The sequence below is a fragment of the Rhinoderma darwinii genome, chromosome 13, assembly GCF_050947455.1.
Source record: "Rhinoderma darwinii isolate aRhiDar2 chromosome 13, aRhiDar2.hap1, whole genome shotgun sequence".
NCBI classification, from domain to species: Eukaryota; Metazoa; Chordata; class Amphibia; order Anura; family Rhinodermatidae; genus Rhinoderma; species Rhinoderma darwinii.
The window spans coordinates 20,636,628-20,661,031 of NC_134699.1; the positions used below are offsets into that span (position 1 = coordinate 20,636,628).

The 24,404-nt window shown below is 39.8% G+C and overlaps 1 protein-coding gene across 1 annotated transcript in view; it reads left to right on the top strand.

The window, feature by feature from the left end:
• The first annotated feature begins 615 nt into the window (after window positions 1-615).
• The window catches only part of LOC142665807 (keratin, type I cytoskeletal 19-like), a 30,183-nt gene continuing 6,394 nt past the window's right edge, over window positions 616-24,404 (top strand). The window contains exons 1-4 of the mRNA XM_075845583.1: window positions 616-993; window positions 14,867-14,949; window positions 21,007-21,163; window positions 22,016-22,180. Coding sequence (XP_075701698.1) covers window positions 616-993; window positions 14,867-14,949; window positions 21,007-21,163; window positions 22,016-22,180 — 783 coding nt within the window. The remainder of the gene's footprint in view (window positions 994-14,866; window positions 14,950-21,006; window positions 21,164-22,015; window positions 22,181-24,404) is intronic.

A 24,404-nucleotide genomic window follows, 5' to 3' on the forward strand; every position in this document is an offset into this window, starting at 1 on the left:
ATAGACGTAAGTCTCTGTGAAAACGGGTCCCCCACGGATGCAAATCGGCCGTGAAAAATTGCCTTTTTTCACAGCCGATTTGACACCCGTTTGTGGGAATAAGCCGTTAGAATAGCCCGGCTATTGGCAATCCTTCAACCAAATTCATGTAACATTCTTCTGTACATTGTCTATCAGTAGATAAACCACTTGAATGTTAGTTGTAGTAGAGAAGGAGTTAACCCCTCAAGACAGTGTAAATATACTCTAGAGTCTGGAGAGCTGCAGCTGAGATATTTGTAATAGACTTCTCGGAGTACTCTGCGGTGAGGATACTCGCACATGAAGTTGGAAACTTGGCAGATCAGCCTCCACCTCTGACACACCTTGTTGGTATAATATGAATGAGGGTTAAAAAAAAAAAAAAGGAGCGAGTTGTTATTCAAAATAATAACACCAAGGTGCAGGATTGAGCAATGAGAAACGTACTTAATGAGATGACACAACCCTATTTGCCTTGCTAGGCAACTCCCACTCTGAAAGACATAAAGTAGACTAGCAAAGATACTCTTCTGCTACAGAGCAGCCGTGCGGATGAGAGTTGATGTTTGTTAAAGGTCCTCAGCTGATGTGATCATGAGCCACTACACTAGCAGCTTCCTATCATCGTCCCCCTCAGTTAACGGAGGCCTAGATGGGTCCTACAGCTCCTCATCATACAGTATTAGTGGTGGAAATCCGGTCTCAATATCCAAATCCAGCTCCATTTCTTCTGGGATTGGAAGCTATAACTTTTCCAAGGATTATGGGGAACGTCTACTGTCCAACAATGGCAAGGAGACAATGATGAATCTAAATGATCGCCTTGCTTCGTACCTGGAGAAGGTTCGCTCCCTTGAGGAAGCCAATGCCGATTTGGAGAATAAAATCCAGGAGTGGCATAAAAAGAGGTCGCAGACCAAGAAAAGAGACTACAGTGCGTATGAGAAGACCATTGCAGAACTTCAGTCCCAGGTATGAGATGTAAAATGTTTCTTTATAATATCTCATAGTCTCTTGACTGGATTAGTGGGCCTCCATGGCATAACGAATGGTACTAAACTGGGTCATATAAGTACATAAAAAACCATAAAAGTGGGAAAAAGATCCCCACTAAATATGTTATCATCTTCTGTCAGGCTATTAACTGTTTAGATATTGATATAAAGTTCATGTGTCACTACATAACTAGGCAAAATAGCAATTTAGGTGTCTAGGAAAGCTTGGGTAACAACATATGCGGAAGAGGTAATGGTGTCCAGATCAGTTTTCACCCAGATTCCCAAGAAACAGACATACTGTACCTTATATATACTGAATAGAAAAGAACTGTATTTAATGGTGTTTTAATAGCTTCATATAGCTTCTTCTTGTAAGATGCCTCCTCAACATCACCCACTGTGATGTGTTGTTGTGTCTGATCGCCTCACTATGCGCACAATGACGTATTCTTAACTCCCTTATATTGGTTAATCCCTTAAAATGTGAAAGCTTCTATCACAATCTGTCTCTCTTCTCTCATCCTTTCATCTTTCCTAGGCTCTTCCATAATCCATAGGTTCCAGCGGTCCTATCATCACAGATTACATATGCTTAAGTATAGATTTCCTATAGGGACAATAGAATTTGTTCTTGGGATTTATAAGATCTCGTCATTGATATGGAATATAGATGTCGAGTTGTAAAAAACAAAACTATTTATAGATTTATCTTTGTCTGGGGAGGCTGGGTGACAACCAATATGACCGCCATTTCAATTCCTAAAAGGGTTGTCATCCAGTCTGTGACATGAAACTGAAAGGGGTTGTGTGCTTTCAACAATTCCAACTTGTTAGACAGGTCCCTTGACAGTAAGCTGATCACAAAGTGTCCCTCTGCTGAGACCCTCAGCGATCAGATGTAATCTGTGTAGAAATATTGCAATAATTGTTCAATTTCCCTGCAGCGCCACCACAGGGGATATTAAGCATTACACAGTGTCCATTCAAATCAATTAGTTGTCTGTGTATTGCAGGACAGGACAGGTCCTCGAGAGAGAGAGAGAAAGAGAGAGTGAGAGACGCTCTTTATAACTGCTCTCCACCCAAGAGATCCTGAACAGAGGACCCCCTCTATTAATTCTCTAGTAGGGTATATGAAAATGGGTTTTCTAAACTGGACAACCGTTTTAAGAGCAGAACTAGTAGGCGCTAATTGTGTCCACTAAAAGTCACCCAAACTGTCAGCCAGGGGCCTACAACACAGTTTTCCACATATGTTATTGAGATATGAAGCAGACCCTTTACTAGTCATTTTGACCCAAGAGCAGCTCCAACACCGTACTAACTACTCTTCTGGTATTACTCTCTGGCCTGGGTCACACATCCTGGTTGCGGTATGGTCCATCAAACTTGCATTCAGCATTTTATTTTTAGCCAAACCATAATCAGATACAATCAGGGTTTTGTATCGGTATGACGTAGGCCCCTGGGCTTGAAGAGCATCCTAAGAATTCTGTTAGTTAAAGCAGCCTGCCATAGTATCAGACATGCATTATATTACATAGAAACTGCATATTGTGATTGATTTCTTTGGAAAGACAAGTGTAAACCCCAAGTTGAACACCGAGAGACCATATTGGAAATACTATTTGTACTCACTAGACTTAGTAATATCTATAGCATATAAGATCCATCCTTAGGCCTCATGCACAAGACCATATTCTGATCTGTTTTGTACAAACCCATAATACAGCACCCGTAGAAATCTATGGGCCCATATTTTACCTCTGTAGCGTCTACTATGATTTCATATAGAGCTACAGATGTGTCCCTCCTTAACCTATATCTAAAACCGACATATCCTGAGATATATGGTGCGAGATGTTAAAACAAAAGACGTATACATCTGATGGATGCCTCCAATAGAAATCATCCATCAGCCATCCATTACCCATAGACTCCCATGCAAAAAAAGTGTACGTTTAGCATATACGTTTTTTTTATTGGATGGCTGTGATGAATGACTAATGGATTCCATCCATCGCCAATAGACTCCCGTGTTTACAAAAACATATAGACTATTTTACTGGATGACATGAGATTGTATTGATTTGGTAGCATCCCATATTATATAGGTATTCTCACAGGAAGGATTTATTTTAGAGAAGAAACTGTGTTATACGAAGGGACCATACAGGACCAGACGGATTGTCTACAGAGCCATAAAACGGAACCATAGGGACTCTAGGTGCCACCATAGAGACTCCGTTCACACAGGATTGCCATGTGCATGAGACCTTACTTTTGATCTCCATATCCTTTGTGGGATCTTCTATGTTCATGTGTTACAAATCTAATTAAAGGAAAATAATTTCACCAATAAACACATAGTCTAACCTGCACCTCTAAATATTACAATGTAATCTTCACTGAAAGATTCAGAGACATAAAACTTGAAGACAGGATAGAATGGATAAATATAGGACATCTACTTACAGGTAAAACAGAGTCTGATCAGTATGGCCAATGATGGGTGTTCTTCTCAAAACTGTAAACACATAATTAACATCTTCTATGGGAGCTATGCTTTAGAAAGGTGACAATGTTCATAAATAGAAAAGTAATGTCTAATATACATCATAAATAAAGCATTCATTATCGATTACAATGATTAATAAAATGACACCCTGTATTATGGCGCCCATAAACATGATTAAACATCCTTTGTAGTTCTATGCAGTAAATTAATTAGTCACTTCACAAAACAGTTGCATGTTACATAAAATGACAACCTAAAGTACACAAAAAACATAGCAAACTAATAAATGCATGAATTATCTTCTTAATCCTCAAATTAATAATGAGGATAACATAGGTTGATCATCTCATCAACCATTATCAATATTGCTTCGTATTATCATGTGTCAAGGAAGCCAGGGTGGGACAAATAGGTTCTTCAACTTTAATGCCTAACTTAGGATTGATCTATAGTCGTGTTTTACAAAAGTGTGGGTTTTTTATTAGGATCCATGTCTGAAAAAAAATATACTGTGCATCTAGAAATAAATGTCCTTATGTTGAGGACCAGTAATGGTCATGAATATGGAGCTCATCTGGATGGCCTTTAAATAGCTTTGTTCCCTCTGGTATGTGCTACTTCTCATCAGGTAACATGGTAATACCTTCATGTTCCCATGGATGGTGGGAAGGCCACACTAGCCATTTCAATTCCAGAGACCCTAGCTGTGGGACCAATTCTTCACACACCTTAAGAGGGTGATTTAGAACATGTTAACATACTTCTGTTTTCCAAGTTTGGATCATAAAGTGACCTTACAGAGGCAAATGTTCAAATGACAGCTAGAATATAAGTATACACAGTGATAAATATTACTAGATATATCTCAGGTGACCTACTGTGGTCTATGTTTGTGGTCTAGTAGATCAGAACTTGCAAAATGAGCCAACTTGGACATGTCATTGCTTCAAAATGCCTTAATCCCTCTCACAGTTCTGGAGAACCCCGGGTAGCCAGAAGAAGTATTTCAAAGACATTACTAGAATATGTATCAAAAGAACATACCAAAAATCTTTAACTCGGAATCCCTTGTTTGGATGCACATAATCCCACTTCCAAACTGACCACCACTCTAAAAAAGCTGACAAAAGGTTTTGATGGAAGAAGAGTCCGGAATTCCATAATCAGCTCTTGTACTCATTGTTCTGAGATGTGAAGTCAAGGATTGTGCTCCTCAGCCTTATCTTAATGCCTATGTTAAGTTTTTCTTATTTTTCGTGACCACCAATTAGGTTATCTTCCCCTATCCCTTTCCTACTATCAGATCCTAATGATGTTGGATACCTAAAATGATCATAAGAGGTTTGATCTTTCTCTGCTGCAGAACCTGATCCCGTTTCTCTTATCCATACTCCATGTTCAGTAGTAAGACCACAATATAGGTCAGAGGTCCACAAATTGGCATTTATAGAATAAACAATGTACTACAACCATGTTCAATTACTGATGTCAAATATTTATCACCTGGAACAATCTCCCAGTCATGAAAACATATTTGTGTAGATGATATACCTGATGGGCAACCTAGAAGAATACCTACATTCGCAAGATATCTAGTTAACATTATACTTGCGACAAAAATCTTTAGTAGAGTATCTGAATTACTGGGATTCCCCCAAGTTTATCGGAATGTGTTCAGACGGTCGTTTCCAAAAAAATGTCCGAAATGTAACCGTTCACAAATGTCTATAGTTCTTTGTGTGTGTGAAAGTTCCCTTAATGGGGATGTAATTTCAGATGCACAGAAAGAAGAAATTCATAGAACATAATCCAGCACCATGGTATCGTGTTGACATAACTTCTTGATTTTCATACCCAGACAATAACTTCTGCTCCAGGCAGACGGCTAGAGAACGTATGTTTACAGTGGGAAAATTAATGAAGAAAACATTACTCTTACATCATAAGACCTCATGTACATGGTCATATTTTGGATCTGTAATACGGCACTCACGGATTTCTATAGGCCCATACACGAAGGTTTATGCATGCCGTATTACAGAGAGTATTCTAGAGCAGAATACAGTGTCTTGCCAAGGTCCCATATAGTGACGCATAGAATGCTTATGGATCCTTAAAGGGGTTGTCCAGGCTGAGAAAAACATGACTGTTTTCTTTCAGAAACAGTTCCCCACCTGTCCATGATTTGAGCCTGGTATTGCAGCTTAACTCCATTGAACTGAATAAGACTGAGCTGCAATACAGCACACAACCTGTTGATAATTGTGGCACTGTTTATGGAAGAAAACAGCCATGTATTTCCAATCCTGGACAACTCTTTTAATCCAACCCCTTAGGAACTCAATGTAGAGGGTCTGTGCACAAGGCTTCACTGTGTGCTAGAGATCTAAGACTCATTACTAATTATTTCATTACCTTATAGTTATACTTAGCTAAATATTTAGGCATGCTATATTTGCAGCCAGAGCAGCTGTAGACAAGGGGGCCCAATGTCAATCTAAAAGCAGCTAGCTGTTTCCTACTGTCAATTAGATTGCATGTAAGAGGCCGAGCTAATAAATTTCATGGCTTACAATTACTGGTAGATTGTTAGAGAGTCATAAGGGAGTTCTGTATGATGAGTTATTGGGGAGCCAGGGGCCAATATTATGTTGTACAGGGGCCCTCTGCTGTCTGTGTTCACCATTGTTAAAGGGGTTGTCCAGGCATGGGGCAGGTTTTTTAACTGATGACCTAGCCACAGGATAGGTCATCAGTATATGATTGGTGGGGGTCCAACACCCAGACCCCGCACCGATCAGCTGCCTCCGAGTGCCGGAAGCAATGCAGGTTCGCTACCATAAGCAGAAGGCTGCAGTCACTGTATAGCAGCCGTAAATAAGAGCAGAGCTGCAGTAACCCAGCACGACCGCTATACAGTGACTGGAGCCTTCTGCTTCCGGCAACGACCCTGCATAGCTTCCAACACCAGGAGACAGTTGGACCAGCTGTGCGGTGTGGGGTCCGGATGTCGGATCCCCACCGATCAAATACTGATGACCTATCCTGTGGATAGGTCATCAGTATAAAAACAGCCCTCAAATTGGACAACTCCTCTAAGCTTTATAGGACTATAGGGTATATACGCATATAGGGTCAAATTATTGGGTTACCTTGACTAGCATTTAGCAGGTTCATCAGATAAGCATCTATGTCTATGTAGAGATGAGCAAATACGGGAAAATTCGGCCACTTGGCCAACGGAGCCGTATTTATCACATATAAGCCAATGAAGGTTGAAATACAATCTGTTTCACCATGAGGAGTAACTCAAAGCTCTTGAGCCCCAAAGTAAAAGCTGTAACAAGGACCCAGAACCCTCAGGCACCAGAGCCTAGGTGCCACTGCTACGTCTGCACACCCTATACCAACGCCCCTGTTTTTTTACCATATTACAATATGGCTACAGGGGTGGAGGTAGAGAAGATAAGGTGAGTGCTTTCACAGATTGAATTGCTGACCTTACTTAGCATTGTACTGTTGCCCTTCTCAGATTCAGACCTATCCCCAAGTAGCAATGCTAACCCTTAAGCTGTTGGTCTAAGACATTTGGGAGAGCCCTGAATATGTGCATATGACTGCTTTGTCATAGCTTTTAATGCATACTGCTTCAGGGATAGAATCTTGTAGATTAGCCCGTCTTTGTTGAAAGAATACTTAGCCCAGCCTAATTAAGTAATAAAAAAGTATATGAATTATTGTATCGAGCTGTACATACGAGAGATGCGTACGGTATGATCCAGCCCATAGTGGAATGTTGTTAAACACTCAGCATTCCCTGGTGTTACCACATACATATATAGGCTGACCGTGCCTTGTAATTACCCTAATTGTATACACTTCTAGAAGGCTAAAAAAGAAGATTTATCATAATTACCCTTTTATGAGTTTGTGAACTGTAGTTTTGTTGTTTATAGGCTCTCATGGATTAAACTTTAGCTATAGTACAAAAAACAGCAGAAGTCAAGGCCCCATTGGGATCTAATACTAAGCTACTACCATTAATTTGCACGATAAAGCAGCTTAGAATAATTCCACAAATTCAATTTAAATAATTTCACTAATTTCACAATTTCCAATTGTCTCCTTTAAATCACAACTAAATCTAAACTAAAAAGTCCAAGTCAAGTCTTCAGTTTTTTGGAAGAGTTTACTGTAACAAGATACAGATGACGCAAACACGTAATGTGTTAGTGTATTAATTTTGAGTATGCATTGATTTTGATTTGTACACTTGAGATTTGTAAAATTGCTCCATGATATCAAAGTTTTAGAACTCACCAAAGGGTCACTCAAGTCTATAAAAGGTAGGTTGCTCTCAATGTTTTGTGATTCATATAGGCCATAAGGTAATGTTGGGCAAGCAACCAAGGAAGTGGGATAAAATAAGAAGATGAAGAGACAAACCGAGATCTAAAGAAGAGTAAGGCCTACCAATGGGAGCAAAATAGGCAAAAGTGGTCCATTTTTCCCTAACAGGCCTAGGCTCTTCATATATTTTGTCATGTTCCACCACTTGTCAAGTAATTTAAAGCTTGGCTGTAGATTTATAGTGGTAACAATTGAAAAATGAGTCTACCCATCTTTCCGCTACCTTGGGTGGCATAGCTATAAGCTTATCGTCGAAAAGGATAGAGAAGTTCCTTGTGAACCAGGCCATGAACCTAGAGGAGGCTTATGAGGTTGTTTCCGAATGCTGCTTTTGGTTCTTTAGGAGATATTTCTCAACCCACCTCTCGAAATCTCTGAAAACCCTAGACTTATTGCTCCCATGAGTAGTAGTAGCAGTAGACTTGTCGGTACCCCATGATACATATGGTGTCGTTTTATAGTGGTAGGCAGGCTGGACTTGTAGATGGAGTGTTTAGTTGTGCAGTCTGGACCTCTTTAGTGTTTCCAAATTGTGCAAATGTGGTTTCTTCATGGACTTAAAATGGATAGAAACGGAGGTGATAAACATGTTCCATCATAACTGACCAGATTGACCTCAGAATTGTGCACCGTGGTCCATGGTCACCTTAAATTGCAGACAGAAATGTTAATTTCGGCATTGCTAACTCTGCAGGTAGTCTACCTCATACCGTTGGCTGGTTGAGGCATTCAGCTTATTCTTTCTGTTGCTCACTGTCACGACATGTCTGGAGCTTGCTACTCAGGTAATTATAATCATTTCAATGGCATGACGGAGTTGATTCTGATGTAAGCATCATTTTATTTTTTTCATAAACAATGTGCAGGCAATCTGGGGAAATTGTGCCAAACGTGACTTTCTCAGTAATTGAATTTTTCAGTTGACTTCTGACGCCAGTCAAGTGAAGTCATTCAAATGACTGGATGAATGAGACAGCTTTTTGGGTGCATCTCTTGATGAGTGACAGTAGGTATGTAAACAACTGGATGACTGGACACAATAATAGTATACGTTATTGACAGGCTTTGGAGCAATACAAATGTAGAAGTGCATTTGGAAAAAAAACGGTGTCGGACTGGCCAAACAGAAGAAACTGTTGTAAGGACCAACCACAAAGACCCAGGTCATATATCTAATTAATAAATCCCAAATTCAACCCAATAGAAGCAGAAAATGATAGGGTCTAAATCCTCTTAGAATGGGGTTGTCTACTGCTAGACCTTTAGTCTCATTACTATGCCCTGCTGGAGGATACTCTGGCACTGTGGAGGGGCCACAGGACTCACAATAGGGGAGATTTAAAAAACTAGTGCAGAGGCAAAATAGAGCAGTTGTTCATAGTAACCAACCAGATTCCAGACGTTATGTTTTAGAATTTCTCTACCAAATGAACATAGCGATCTGATTGGCTGCTATTAGTAGCTTAAATAATACCATCTTAATATCAATGTACATGGATGTAGCTCAATCATCTCATTTATATATTTTACCCTGGGATGTATATAGTCGACAGTTTTGGTTTTTATTTATTATGTTATTTTGTGATCACAACGGGATTATTGTGGTTGGAGGGAGTCTCCCTGGCCGCACTCATGAGACATCAGAGGCATCGTGAGGTAACCTAAGCCAGTAGTCTTCTAAACACGGAAGAGGAAGTAAATGTATGTCTAGACCCAATATACCTCACCGTGGATTATTTCGATTTGTTTGGAGACAAGTTAGACGCCTACCTTTTACTTTTTACATTTTTATTGCAAGGTTTTGTTTTCTCACTTACAGGTAAACACTGTTAATAGTTTTACCTCGTTAAAATAGTTTTACTTTCGTTAAAATAGTCACCAAAAACTAAGTTGACCCGCAGCGATCAGTTGTAAGCTCTGGGTAAACTTGTCAGAAAGTGTTTAATTCTCCTGTAGCGCCACCACATGGGAAATTAGGGATTTAATTGAGCCCACTGGAATCCATAGAGAGAGGCACTCTTTGTAGCCACTGTCTGCAATGACTTATTGACAGAGCATCTGAATGATGGACTCCCCTCTAATTACCCAACATGCTCGAATTGTTTTTCTAAACCCGACAACTCCTTTTTAATAGGGTTTTTAATACCTGTCTTCATAGAACAGGTTTTTGTGATATTTCGACTCCTAATTAAAGAGGCTCTGTCACCACATTATAAGTGGCCTATATTGTACATAATATGAGCGGCGCTGTAATGTAGATTACAGCAGGTTTTTTTTTTTTAGAAAAACAATCATTTTTGACGAAGTTATGACCTATATTAGCTTTATTCTAATGAGTTTCTTAATGAACAACTTGGCGTGTTTTACTTTTTGGCCAAGTGGGCGTTGTACAGAGAAGTGTATGACGCTGACCAATCAGTGACCAATCAGCGTCATACACTTCTCCCCATTCATTTGCACAGCACATAGCGATATAGCTATATCGCTATGTGCAGCCACATAAACACACTATAACATTACTGCAGTGTCCTGACATTGAATATACCTTACCTCCAGCCAGGACGTGATGTGTATTCAGAATTCTGTCACTTCTGTAGCATCTCTGTGATATTTACAACAAGCCAAGCGTAATCTCGCGAGATTACGATGTAACCTGTCATTTCAAACGAGATTACTCTTGCCTTGCTGTAAATATCACAGAGACGCTACAGAAGTGATAGGATTCTAAATACACATCACATCCTGGCTGGAGGTAATGTATATTCACTGTCAGGACAATGCATTAACGTAATAGTGTGTTTATGTGGCTGCATATAACGATATATAGCTATATCGCTATGTGCAGTGTAAATTAATGGAGAGAAGTGTATGACGCTGATTGGTCAGTGTCATACAATCCTCTGTACAACGCCCACTTGGCCAAAAAGTAAAACACGCCCAGTTGTTCATTAAGAATCTCATTAGCATAAAGCTAAAATAGGTCCTAACTCTGTCAAAAATGATCGTTTTTCTAAATAAAAAACACTGCTGTGATCTACATTACAGCGCCGATCACATCATGTACAAGATAGGGCACTTATAATGTGGTGACAGAGCCCCTTTAAATAAGTTGTGACTCTTTGTAGAAAGTTCCTCTATCATCAACATCCCATAATATCTGTCTATATAATGTCCATAAATTACTTCTACCAGTTAGAGTTTAAGATGCTTAAATAAAGATACAGATGACCACACCAGATCCCCCAGATCCATTAAGATCTTACACCTTTTAAGCATCTTAGAATCAGAATAGTTCTTCTACAGTTATACATACTAGGTAATATGTTATACATTTGCTTTCCATTAGTTAAGGGGTTATTCCCATCACAGAAATTGATGTCATATCGCTAGGATGACCTGTGGGACCCCAACCGATTTTGAGACTGAAGGGCTGCAGGGCTGCTTTAGCATTTCATTCCCTTCACTGCTTTTCAGTGCATAGCAGCGCTCCCGGCCACCCACTGTGTATGGAGTGGAGGAGTCCGTGCTGCAGTTCCTTGCTGGTGGCCGGGAGCGCTGATGTGCAGGGAAAACTTTGAAGGTGATGCAGTGCTAAAGCAGTTCTGTGGCCCCTTCACTCACAGGATCGTCAGACCTCTAACGCTCAGAAAGCAATGGCATAACCCACTAATTGGAATAATCTTTAAGACTTGGTTTCTCATGGGCAACTCTGTCATAAAGAAAACCAATGGTCACAGGCCAAACGAATGCAGCTCAAAGTTTAGGTATATTATAGGTATGTTGTTGCTCACTAATAAATGGTATTCAGTATAGGGGTATGGAAAAGATTTATGGTTATGGTAGAAAATTTCACTGTCATAATTGACCAATTTGAAAGAAAATTTAAGGAAATTTTGTAACCACAATTTATGCACAAAAGTAGCCAAAGACGCTTGGGCCACAATGCAAAATCTGTAACAGGGCCCCAGCGACCATCTGCTTTTTATAATACTGGTGTCTTTTTATGTGGCCTTTGAGCTTCCTCAGGGCTATTTCTGCACCCCCCTTTAGCTATACCACTGGATGTGGCAGAGCTAAGGATCTGATATAGAGCAATTCATCATAATATTATTTTCACAGGTCTCCAGGGAACCTACTAAATTTTCTTAACAAACTATGCATCCCCCAAGACATCTAATACCAACTTCAGCTTTGCTACCTCTGAATATATATTACACAAGTGCATTTAGTAGTATTTTCGTTACAATTTATAGAATACTTGCCGTATGCACGGACCCTGAACTGCAGCATATGGAGTTACTACAGATCTCTATTTAGAACCCATAAATATTTGGTGTGCCACCATATGGTGCCTCCATGAGCATTGCTTCGAGGAGGGAACAGCTCCATAATACACCATGCTTTGATTACTTCCTTGCGGATTTTTATAGAATTCATGAGGAAAATACAGAATAAGGTCGAGTATGAGACTCTAGTAGACTATGGGTAGCATACTATGTATCCTTATAACATGTATCCCGAATATGGCCATGAGCATAAGTGAGATCCATGTCTTGTCAACGTCAATATCTTTTTTGCTTGACCAGCTACAATACATGAATGTCATTCATTCCTCACTCATTAGGAATTCAATGAATCAGCACAATGTCCCTATTAAAACAATTAAATACATTTGCTTTTTGTTCCTCAAGGACTTAAGGCCCTATTACACCGGGCAATTTTGGCCGGTACAACGAGCACCGATCAACGAGACAGCTCATTGATCAGATGTGCTGCCAACAACGATAATATTTCAGTTTTTTAAAACGATACAATCAACAGATGAACGAGCGTTTGTGCTGAACGCTTGTTTGCTCGATAATTGCCCAGTGTTAAACCCCCTTTACCCAAAGTACCGATTGTAGCATTAAATTAATAATCCTGCATTTAAGGACAAAGAGGCATTGTACCCATGGGCCCTTAATTGTGTAGTTATAGCAAAAGTGGGCAGCTTGGTATCAGCCGGCCAGTGTACAGCAGTTTTTGAGGTCAGGCTTTCTATACAATTACTATTTATTTGAATAGGTGTTTTGTTTGAAAGTTGTTCATGGCAGGTCTGAATGGGTCCCACCCTTGATCTCTCTGCTAACATTACAGATGGATGGATTAACACATTTACATTAACAAGTTATTGCTGGAACTTCAAACATGGAGCCCACGCCTTGTCAGTGACACAAACTAGCAAACCACCAAGTTACTCTTCTAGTAAATTCTTCTCACACCTCAGAGTCATAGCGTTCATGTAATAGAGCGTGAAATATTGTTATGTTTGTCACAACACATCAAGTAGCCTCCTACACAAACATATATAAAGGTGGAGGAAAAAATAAATGAGATTGGTGTGGTCTTCTTCTCAATGCCCTCACTGATTTCCTCATTTAGGCCATGGTACGCTTAAAAAAACGTGGCCAAAAAGTTTTTAAAGTGCTTCTGATTGCCTGATGTAGTTATTCATATACATCTCTGTGTTGGAAAAGACCTTCTTTCATCAGGACAACAGAAATGGTTCTTCATCAATCTTAAAGGGATTGTCCCAACAGGACAACCCTTATTCGCATGCCGTATTTTGGCAAATAGACATCATAGATGGTGGTCTCACAAAGAGTGTCTTCTGCTCTCGAGGACATGGTCCATTTAAAAGAATGTAATTTAATACTAATGTGTGTCAGCTCGCCCTTAAAATATTAGCTGATTATGTGGCTTACAGTCCAATCGCATTGAATTGGAGACCTTGACGACAGATTTGGAAATATAAAGAACTCCAAGTCAGAAGATGAAGGGACACCACACTCCAGAGGAGTGCCGTGACTACTTCATTCTAGAGATAAGTTGGCTTCACAGGGCACAGACCTCCACCGATGACATAGGGAAGGAGAGGATCAAACCCATCACTGATACAGGTTTACTGACTGTGAGACACGGGACCGATTACGGCGTTTTAATTGTGTTCTTTACAGAAGACAATATAAAATATAATCAATGTCTAATGTTGTAGAGACGTTATTAGCCTATGGGTGGACGATCCATATAGCTCCCACCTTTCTCAGTGTTAAAATTCAGCATTAGAAATTTAGGATTGGATATACCTAATACTATCTCATATCATCATCTGCATCTTAGCAAATATGATGACGATAATACTGTAAAAAACAAACCTGAGGTCATCAAGTGATGACCAGGTTATGAGCATGTTCATACAATGAAGACAAATATTGTACCATAAACACCATAAGAAACCTCAAATGACACTTAAGATGAACCTTATATTATATATTCTAGTCAAAATAAGTCACTTTGAGGGTATGTGCACACGCTAGCTTCCTTTTACATCTGAAAAGACAGACTGTTTTCAGGAGAAAACAGCTGCGTCGTTTCAGACGTAAAAGCTCCTGCTCGCATTTTGCGAGGCGTCTTTGACGCCCGTAATCTTGAGCTGCTCTTCATTGACTTCAATGAAAAACGGCTCAAATTACGTTTCAAAGAAGTGTCCTGCACTTCTTTGATGAGGCAGTCATTTTACACTTCGTCCTTTGACAACTGTCAAACGACGAAGCGTAAATGACAGGTCGTCGGCACAGTACGTCGGCGAACCCATTCAAATGAATGGGCAGATGTTTGCCGACGTATTGGAGCCGTATTTTCAGACATAAAACGAGGCATAATACGCCTCGTTTACGTCTGAAAATAGGTCGTGTGAACCCAGCCTGAGAGTAGTTTTACATGGCGGGAATACAGTCACATTTTAGGGTCTGTATTTCAGTAGAATATCTATGACAGCTTAGATCTCAAGGTCATTGGGAGCTTAATATCAAGGGCAGTAGAATATAGTGTTTAGATTTTATTCATCCATGTAATGAGTCTTTTTTCACTGTGTCCGCAGCTTATCAACGGTCATGTAAATGGCGCAAAATTAACACTACAGATGGAAAATGCCAAAATAGCCTCTGATGACTTCAAGCGCAAGTAAGTAACTAACTATGTTCATTGCATCTGGAAATCTGAAGTTGTTCATCACAACATACTGACCCCTGTGAATTCAATAGGAATGTGTCCTGTACATGTGTATTTCAATTTACTCAATATGATATTTATTATATATGGTATCAGGACATGGTATATCCTTCTCATTGGGAAAAAAAACTGTACTTGGAGCTCTGAAGGTCTCTGAGCTAAAACTCTGTTGACCCTCTACTCTAACAGCTGGTGGAGGTCCCAAATTATGGACCCGACATAATGACATCTTATGACTCTAAACTGGCTGGAACTAAGCAAGTGCTCAAAGATTTCTTGGAAATCATAAATACTACATGCTGGTATTGGATAATGTCTAGGACTAACAGGTAGACGTGGTTCACACAGTGCAGTTTTGATGCACTTTTGCTAGCCAAAATCTGAATTGGATCAGAAAAAAAAGGAGTAGTATATGCATAGGTATTTATATGAGTATATTCTTTCCAATCATAGATTTGTCTAGCATCTAGTATAGACTGCAGAGATCATAATAACCACCTGGTAATATTGCCCTTCTCGCTCTCCCTCCATGAAATAAACACACAACACGCTTATAACTTTTTTTGTTGGGGCGATCACAGCTTTATTATAATTTGTCTATAATAATATTTGAAAATTATTATTATTATTATTATTTTTCCACAACAAAGCACATGATCTGAAGCGGTATGCCAGCCGCCAGCCACCAGCCTCCTAGTGGGCAAATCCCGGTAATCTTCTCAATAACTGACCGCCAAGCTGTGGTTTGTTGTAAATGAGGAATTCACACTACCAAGAATAAAAAAACACTAAACAAAAATGCAATGTCCATCCAAAGCAGTAGAGAGGGAGGGCGGGCCGCTCTGATGAGGCAGTCGGAAAGAGGCTGAGCACCGCTCCCCACCTGAATTTATATAAGTGGAGGGTACCATCCCCTGAAAGGGGAGGAAAAAGGGGGGGGGGTGTTTTCTCATCTAAATTGGTCAGTACCAAGATCCAACAAAAAGTTGGAGGGAGGTATCACCTCTATTAGGGGTGGGGTGACTGACTCATGCAGTCAGTGACACCTTCCCTATACGATCCGGTGTCATGCATAGTGTCGAATGTCTAATATTCATGCAGATTCTTAGAGCTCACATATAAGTTATCTAGGTATAGAAATCTTGTATAGACTCATATATATAATCTTGTTATTTCTGTAAACACAGAGAGACTTTTAATACAAAGTTTAATATACCTGAACAAACACGACAACTGGCTTAACAAGGTAACACACCCTTAATATATTTAGTTCACTTAGAGTCTTAATTAGTGGTAATGATCCACATGTTTTAATAATAATGCACATGTCCTTTCATTCAGTTTTCTACTGAACATTTATATTAATCACCCGTAGTGCACAGTGTTGTTGTGGTCATGTACTTTTCAATAGGAGCAGTAAACGTACTGTATCCACTACAGCTGACTTCTAACTTTCAGAAACAGTCATGTTTATGTTAAAGGGAATGTGTTGCCAGCAAAACATGTTTTGTTTTTTTTTAGTTAAACAATTAGTGTGTAGGTGATTAAACATTGTTCTAATTTTTTTTTTTTTCACGAGTCAGGAAATATTATAAATTGGATTAAATTGGATTCTAATTTATAATATTTCCCATTGCTGGTCACTAGATGGAGCCATTCCCAAAATTGCAGCATTGCATGTGGTAAAGCAACCACATTGCTTTATGCTGCAAAATTGGGTAAAAAGACCTCGCTCTAGTGAGCTCTCAGCATCCCCCCCTCCTTTATCCTGGCTAGTGCCGGGATAAACGAGGGGTTTGAACGGTCTAACCTCCTACACTGTGTGTCGCCATTTTTTGAGCTAACACACAGTGTAGAAGGTTTACATACAGTAGTAAACACACACTGAAACACAAACATACATAGAAATCCCTTACCTGCTCCAGTCGCCGCCGCTCCCTCCGGTCCATCCGCTCCGTCTGCTGCCGCTGCTCCATGTGCACAAGTCCGGAAGCCGCGACCGGAAGTAGTAATCTTACTGTCCGGCCGCGACTTCCGGTCCACAGGAAAATGGCGCCGGACGGCGCGCATTTCAAATTGAACTGTGTGGGAGCGGCGCATGCGCCGTTCCCACACAGCGGCGTACATGTTAGTGGATGGAACGGGCCCCGTTCGCAGTCCCTATGGGACTGGAGCTGCCGTATTCCATGTCTGTATGTGTCGTTAATCGACACATACAGAAATGGAAAAAAAAATGGCAGCCCCCATAGGGAAGAAAAAGTGTAAAAATAAGAAAAAGTAACACACAAACACACAAATTAATCCAAACGTTTTTAATAAAGCACTAATATCTTTAACATATTAAAAAAAAAATTGTGGTAACACTGTTCCTTTAACAACACATTGTTGAAAGTGGTTTAATAAAATAGATCTAAGTTCTCTGAAGCCAAGTGGGTGAACATTTTAACTTTGTGTCTTATTAAAATTAAGTTGGTAAAGTTTTCTATTAAACTTATTTATATGGCAGTCACGTTCAAAGCGCTCTTGAAAAAGGTATTCATCTTAGATGGTTCTTAAAGGAACTATCTGGGCAGAAAAATACACTGTGTTATGCCTAGAGCAGGACATCATGAAGTGGTGAATGGCACAGGGTTTCTCTCTTTGATATTCTTTAAATAGGCAATGTCATTTCAACAAACTTTGCATAAATGAATGGTACAGGCGATTATAAGAAACTTTGAAATATATATTTTTAGAGTAACAAGCCTCTTTCTGCTCCTATCTGGCTACTTTTTGCTCCCCCTCCCTCTGTTAAACTGACTTTCACTCTGGAAATTCAGCTCTATCTGTCTGGAGTTGGACTGCAGCTCACATGTATCAGATTACACGTCTATGGATGTCTATGGAGAGGGGAAAGATTGAGCAGGAAATACAGGAGATAAGAGCAGAACGACAAGCATAGAAACTTTCTATCATAACTAAAACACTTTCTTCACATCAGTACAGGTCATTACTTTTCTATATATGTTCTGCATGATCCTGGGTTGTTTCTGAGTGGGAGAGAAGGTTATGGAGCAGATTCTCCTCTTCTTACTGTGTGTAGTGTATGGCTGCCAGTCTCCACCCTCAGCTCAGAGAGAAATGCAAACTATGGATATAGCATGCAAAGTGGAAAGCTTCTAAAAATGACAAAATCAAAGTCATATAATGGCCAGAAATAGTGCTGCTCCTCATGTACACACACACACACACACACATTAATTTCAATGAAAGGCAGAGGCGTTTTTTTGACCCAGGCCATCCACGGGAAAAAAAGCGACATGTCCTTTCTTGCTGCAGTTTCCACCTCTGACCTTTCATTGAAGTCAATGGGAGGCAGTAAAAACCTTCAGCGCTTGTTTATAAGCGTTTTTTGTTTGCGGTCCCTGCATGAGCTTCAAAGGCTGCAGATGAATAATGCGGCAAGAAATGCGGACAGAAAAAGGAATTATGGGGCAGTTTTATTCTGCCTGCAAAAAAAAACTCAGTGTGAACAGGGCCTTGCTGTAGTCTTATTACCATTATTTTTTTTTGTTATCACATTGTCAAAATTCTATATATTTATTTGCATTGTGCACAGAGAAATAAGTATTTGATCCCTTTGGCAAACAAGACTTAATACTTGGTGGCAAAACCCTTGTTGGCAAGCACAGCAGTCAGACGTTTTTTGTAGTTGATGATGAGGTTTGCACACATGTTAAATGGCCCACTCCTCTTTGCAGATCATCTGCAAATCATTAAGATTTCGAGGCTGTCGCTTGGCAACTCGGATCTTCAGCTCCCTCCATAAGTTTTCGATGGGATTAAGGTCTGGAGACTGGCTAGGCCACTCCATGACCTTAATGTGCTTCTTTTTGAGCCACTCCTTTGTTGCCTTGGCTGTATGTTTTGGGTCATTGTCGTGCTGGAAGACCCAGCCACGAGCCATTTTTAATGTCCTGGTGGAGGAAAGGAGGTTGTCACTCAGGATTTGACGGTACATGGCTCCATCCATTCTCTCATTGATGCGGTGAAGTAGTCCTGTGCCCTTAGCAGAGAAACACCCCCAAAACATAATGTTTCCACCTCCATGCTTGACAGTGGGGACGGTGTTCTTTGGGTCATTGTCAGCATTTCTCTTCCTCCAAACACGGCGAGTTGAGTTAATGCCAAATCCAGATGTTCATTTGCAAACTTCAGACGGGCCTGTACATGTGCCTTCTTGAGCAGGGGGACCTTGCAGGCACTGCAGGATTTTAATCCATTACGGCGTAATGTGTTACCAATGGTTTTCTTGGTGACTGTGGTCCCAGCTGCCTTGAGATCATTAACAAGTTCCCCCCCCCCCCCCGTGTAGTTTTCGGCTGAGCTCTCACCTTCCTCAGGATCAAGGATACCCCACGAGGTGAGATTTTGCATGGAGCCCCAGATCGATGTCGATTGACAGTCATTTTGTATGTCTTCCATTTTCTTACTATTGCACCAACAGTTGTCTCCTTCTCACCCAGTGTCTTACTTATGGTTTTGTAGCCCATTCCAGCCTTGTGCAGGTCTATGATCTTGTCCCTGACATCCTTAGAAAGCTCTTTGGTCTTGCACATGTTGTAGAGGTTAGAGTCAGACTGATTAATTGAGTCTGTGGACTGGAGTCTTTTATACAGGTGATCATGTAAGACAGCTGTCTTTAATGCAGGCACCAAGTTGATTTGGAGCGTGTAACTGGTCTGGAGGAGGCTGAACTCTTAATGGTTGGTAGGGGATCAAATACTTATTTCTCTGTGCACAATGCAAATAAATATATATAATTTTGACAATGTGATTTTCTGTTTTTTTTAATCTATCTCTCACTGGTAAAATTAACCTAGCCTAAAAATTCTAGACTGTTCATGTCTTTGACAGTGGGCAAACTTACAAAATCAGCAAGGGATCAAATACTTATTTCCTTCACTGTATATATATATATATATATATATATATATATACATATATATATATATAGGCACATGTAGTTCAATACTCTATCATGAAATGTGTGGAGTAAGGTGCTCTTCAACTATAACGAAATAGATACGCTTAAGTATTTTTTTCTAGTAATTTATTCATTATATTCACTGCCAATGGACCTATAGAACAGTTCTGCTCTTACCCAAATTATTGGTTATTAAGCTACTTGTTAAATGCCTGCTACCTTTTTAGACTACACGTGCTTAGGATGCTATAGATTCCAGATAAGATCCAATAAACATTACCTTGGAGAATACCTTGTAATTCTGCCAAATTCCTACCTTGTGAAATGTTACACCAAGGTTTTGAATGTGGCATTATACTCCTAAATGATCTCACCCAGGGGAACACAGAAACAGCCAGGACATGTTTTCTGAGAAATACACTAGTTGGGTTGGTTGTTGTGATGCAGATGATAGATGAGGGTTAAGCTTCACCTCCTGACACAACCATGGACATAGAGCCCTTACGTCTGCCTTATTTTGACTAATTATAGTGTTGTTCCATAAAAATGACCTCATGACCCGTTCTTTATGTCACATATCACCAGTTTTGAAATCCTTTAGAAACATTTCCGCACAAATTTGGCAACGGTATTAGACATTTTTTTTTTATTACCAGGTCTCAGATGGCTTGAACAATCATTGACTTTTCGCATTCCACTTTTAGGCACTTTTTTTTTCAGAATTAGCGCCATTCATGTCCATAGCTGTTTCTGGTATTGCAGTTTAGTCTGAATGAGGCATGACTGCAATACCAGACACAGCCAAAGATAAGAGTGGCGCTGTTCCTGGAAATAAAAAGCCAACCCTCTTTCTAATCTCATCTAGGTCTCACTTAAAATATAACAAAATAAACTGCTAAAACTAAAAGTCAGCCAAAAGTACAATAAAAAAAAAAGCAGCTTCGGGTTGAACTATCGGTGAAATTTTTAAACTTTTGTTTTTAGTATAATATTGATTATATATTATACTCACTCAAGATATATATATTTTTTTGCCGTTCTAGGTATGACACAGAAAAAGCATTTCGCGCAGTTCTAGAAGTAGACTTGGAAGGTCTTCGGAAGGTGATGGATAATCTCACTATTGTCAGAACAGACCTGGAGATGGAGATTGAAGGAATGAGGAAGCAGCTGATCTACATGAGGAAGAGCCACGAGGAGGTATTGTCTGCAATAGAATATGTATATAATATAATACACACAATAAAAAGTTTTGGGCAAGGCTTCACATAAAGGGACAACTTGGAGAAGTCAACAATGCCGTGAGTAAGATCTATGTAAACTTTAATAGACAAAAGTGAGTGAACAATTTATAAGACAATATGACTGAACAGAAGACAAAAATGTGATACCAAAATTGTGTACAATGAGTCTGGTTTCTATCCATTACCAACAGTGATACAGACTAAAAAAAAACATTGTAGCACGTGTTTACAAACTAACAATGGGTCAATTATTTATTCAATACCAAGGGGTCGATTCTATGCCGAAGACGTACGTATAATATATCAATTATGAATTGTAAGGTACTATGAAAAGAATATCTGTCCTGCAGGGGCGTAACTCTAGAGGGTGCAGAGTTTCTGGTCACACCCAGGCGCTTCAGCCTGTGTGGGCTCAGAAGGTCCCTCTATCTCTTATGAGGAGACTCGTACTATAAATGATGCATCTAAGGTGTGTAAGGGCAAGCCTGTACAAAAGCCTGCTAGCGTGTAGTCAAGGGCTTATTTTCCATAGTGGCAGCCCATGCAGCTGCCATGGGGCCCAGACCTGGTGGGTCACATCCCATTTTCTATTGGATGACAAGAACCAGTGGCTTCCTGTGTCCAGAGAAACGGCATTATTAGCAATAAAGAGGGTGGCGAATTGACTCAAGGGTCATAAAAATGGCGTGGAGAGAAAGACGAACGCCAGACCTTTCTGACAAACGTGTGAGGCCTAATGTGGAAACCACTTTATTAAGCTGATTTTGCTCCAATACAAATAATGTGTTGTTTTTTTTAAATTATGTAGGAAATGAGACTGGCCCAAGCTCAGAAGCAAGGTTCAACAGTCAATGTGGAAGTCGATGCCCCCAAGGGAGTTGATTTAGCCAAAATTATTGCTGACATGAGGAAAGAATATGAAGCCATCATTGATAAAAACCGCAGAGATGTTCAAGAGTGGTACAGACATCAGGTAAGAGGTTGTCACGTATCAGGTGCATGACCAATGGGAGCAATGGATATACACAGAAGACCTTTTTGTACTCGTCTTCTTTTTGGAATTGTGTCCATTGTCTCATATTTATTGTTCAAGCTCAAATCAAAAAGTTCAGTATTATGTAGAATTGAGATGGATCTCCCACCTCTAAAGATGTTACTTACCTGTGGTCCTCTGTTGATGTGATCTACAGGTCTTTTGTCCCCTCAGGACAATTTACCTGTTTTTTCTTATCTTCTACAACAACATTGTGGGAATAGGACTTTTTAGAATATAGACCCCACAGCTTTCTTAAAGATAGACCTTGTGAATCTAGCTTTGTTCGTAGGACTACCATGGACATTTCTTAAACTTTTTTTTTTTTTTATAGGACAATAAGCTGAGGCCTGATTACCCCATTATTTTGATTTGCTGGAATGCCCAATTGGACAATCGTCCCTTCACCTAGAGGGAATTTTCACACAATTCTTACTCTCTGTTCTTAAAGCAAAAGTTTGCCTTTTTTTTAGGGTTTTGTGTGTTGTTTTTTTAAGAACTACTTTGTTTTTAGCTGGTTCCAAATACACAAATGGCAAACATTTTTAAAGGTGAGGTAGCCAGATATAAACCCTTTAGACATAAAGCCTAAACATGATCAGAACAGAACCTTACAGAATGGCAATAATGCTCTTAATAAAAATAACCGTTTCACATATTGATGATGGAAATGCCTTTACTCAATATGTAATTAATGCCCCCTAGCAGGGCACGAATGGAGCACAGAAAGAAGGAGCATTTGCCCATGGGCATCTACCAACCCATCCTTACCACAAGACATCTCTAAACTTTGCTGCTCTGACCCTGCCTTTTAGTTTTTGCACTTTTTGGAATACATAATTTATATGGTAAATCTGTTCATGGACCCTGGGTATGTTTTTTACATATTAAAATAATCACCTCTAGGGATAGTTTCTGACTGCGATGCCATAGGGTCTAAAACCGGCCTAAGTCTTCTTAAAAAAGAAAAAAAAAATTAATCTTAAAGGAGTTTTCTATTTTGGGTAATCCCCACTTGTTAGAAAGCTCCCTTGACAAGCAGCTGATTACAAAGTGCTCCCTCGATGGGAACCCCAGTGATCATCTGTAATCTGTGGAAAACCCTGGTAGTAACTGTTTAATTTCCCTGCAGCGCCACCACTGGGGAAAATGAGCATTACACAGGGTGAATTAGAATCGATAAGTTGTCTGTGTAATGCAGGACAGGACAGGTCCTCCAGATCTATAGACACTCTTTGTAATCATTCTTCACTCTGGCTAAAAGATCCTGAACAGAGGACGCCTCTATTAACTCAGAATTCCCTAATAGGGTATATGAAAATTGGCTTTCCAATCTGGACAACCCCTTTAACTTTATTGAGTTTCTTAATGAAAGCCTTACAATTTCTCACGCTGCACAGTTGGCACTTATTTGAAGACAGCCATGTATTTATGCATAATTCGTGGCATGCTACTACCTGCTCATTGTATACATTAAATTTGTCTCAGCTCCTGTGAAATATCAAATATAGAATTCTCTCAACTTGGCACTTGCTCTGTGCCAACACATGCCACTCAGATTAGTTTGATAGGAAAAAATGCTTTGTTTGTTCCACATTTTATGCTATTCCAAATTAATTTTGACTGTAGTTATTTTGGCCCTTCATCAAATTGGAACACGTTCACTCATTTGTATGTTACCTTTAGCGATTCAGAGACATAAATAATACTATTGTTAATGAAGAAAAAATGTACTGTTGTCTTTCATTTCAGCTGCATAGATTTACATTGTATAATAATCAGACAAGAGAGACTGATACCTTAGGGTATATTCACATGGCGGAATTCTGCCTCCCATTCACTTTAATGGGAGCCGGACGCTTCTGTATCCCGCCAGTTGATTTTTTTCAGGTAGCGGGAAAAAGAAGTGTCCTACCTGATCTTCGGGCCGAGTCCGCTTGAACCTCCCTTTGAAGTGAATGGGAGGAGGAATCATCCTGCCGTCAGCAGGAATAATTTTGCGGCGGATTTTGTGGCAAAATTCGCCATGTGAATTGACCCTTATGGTAACCCTACAATCAAAATTGACCCTCTCTAACCCCTTTCCATGACCCTTTGGCCAATTCCCCACCCTCTTGTTTTACACAATGCTGTTCCTCCATAGTTAGGTCCACTCTCTCCAAGG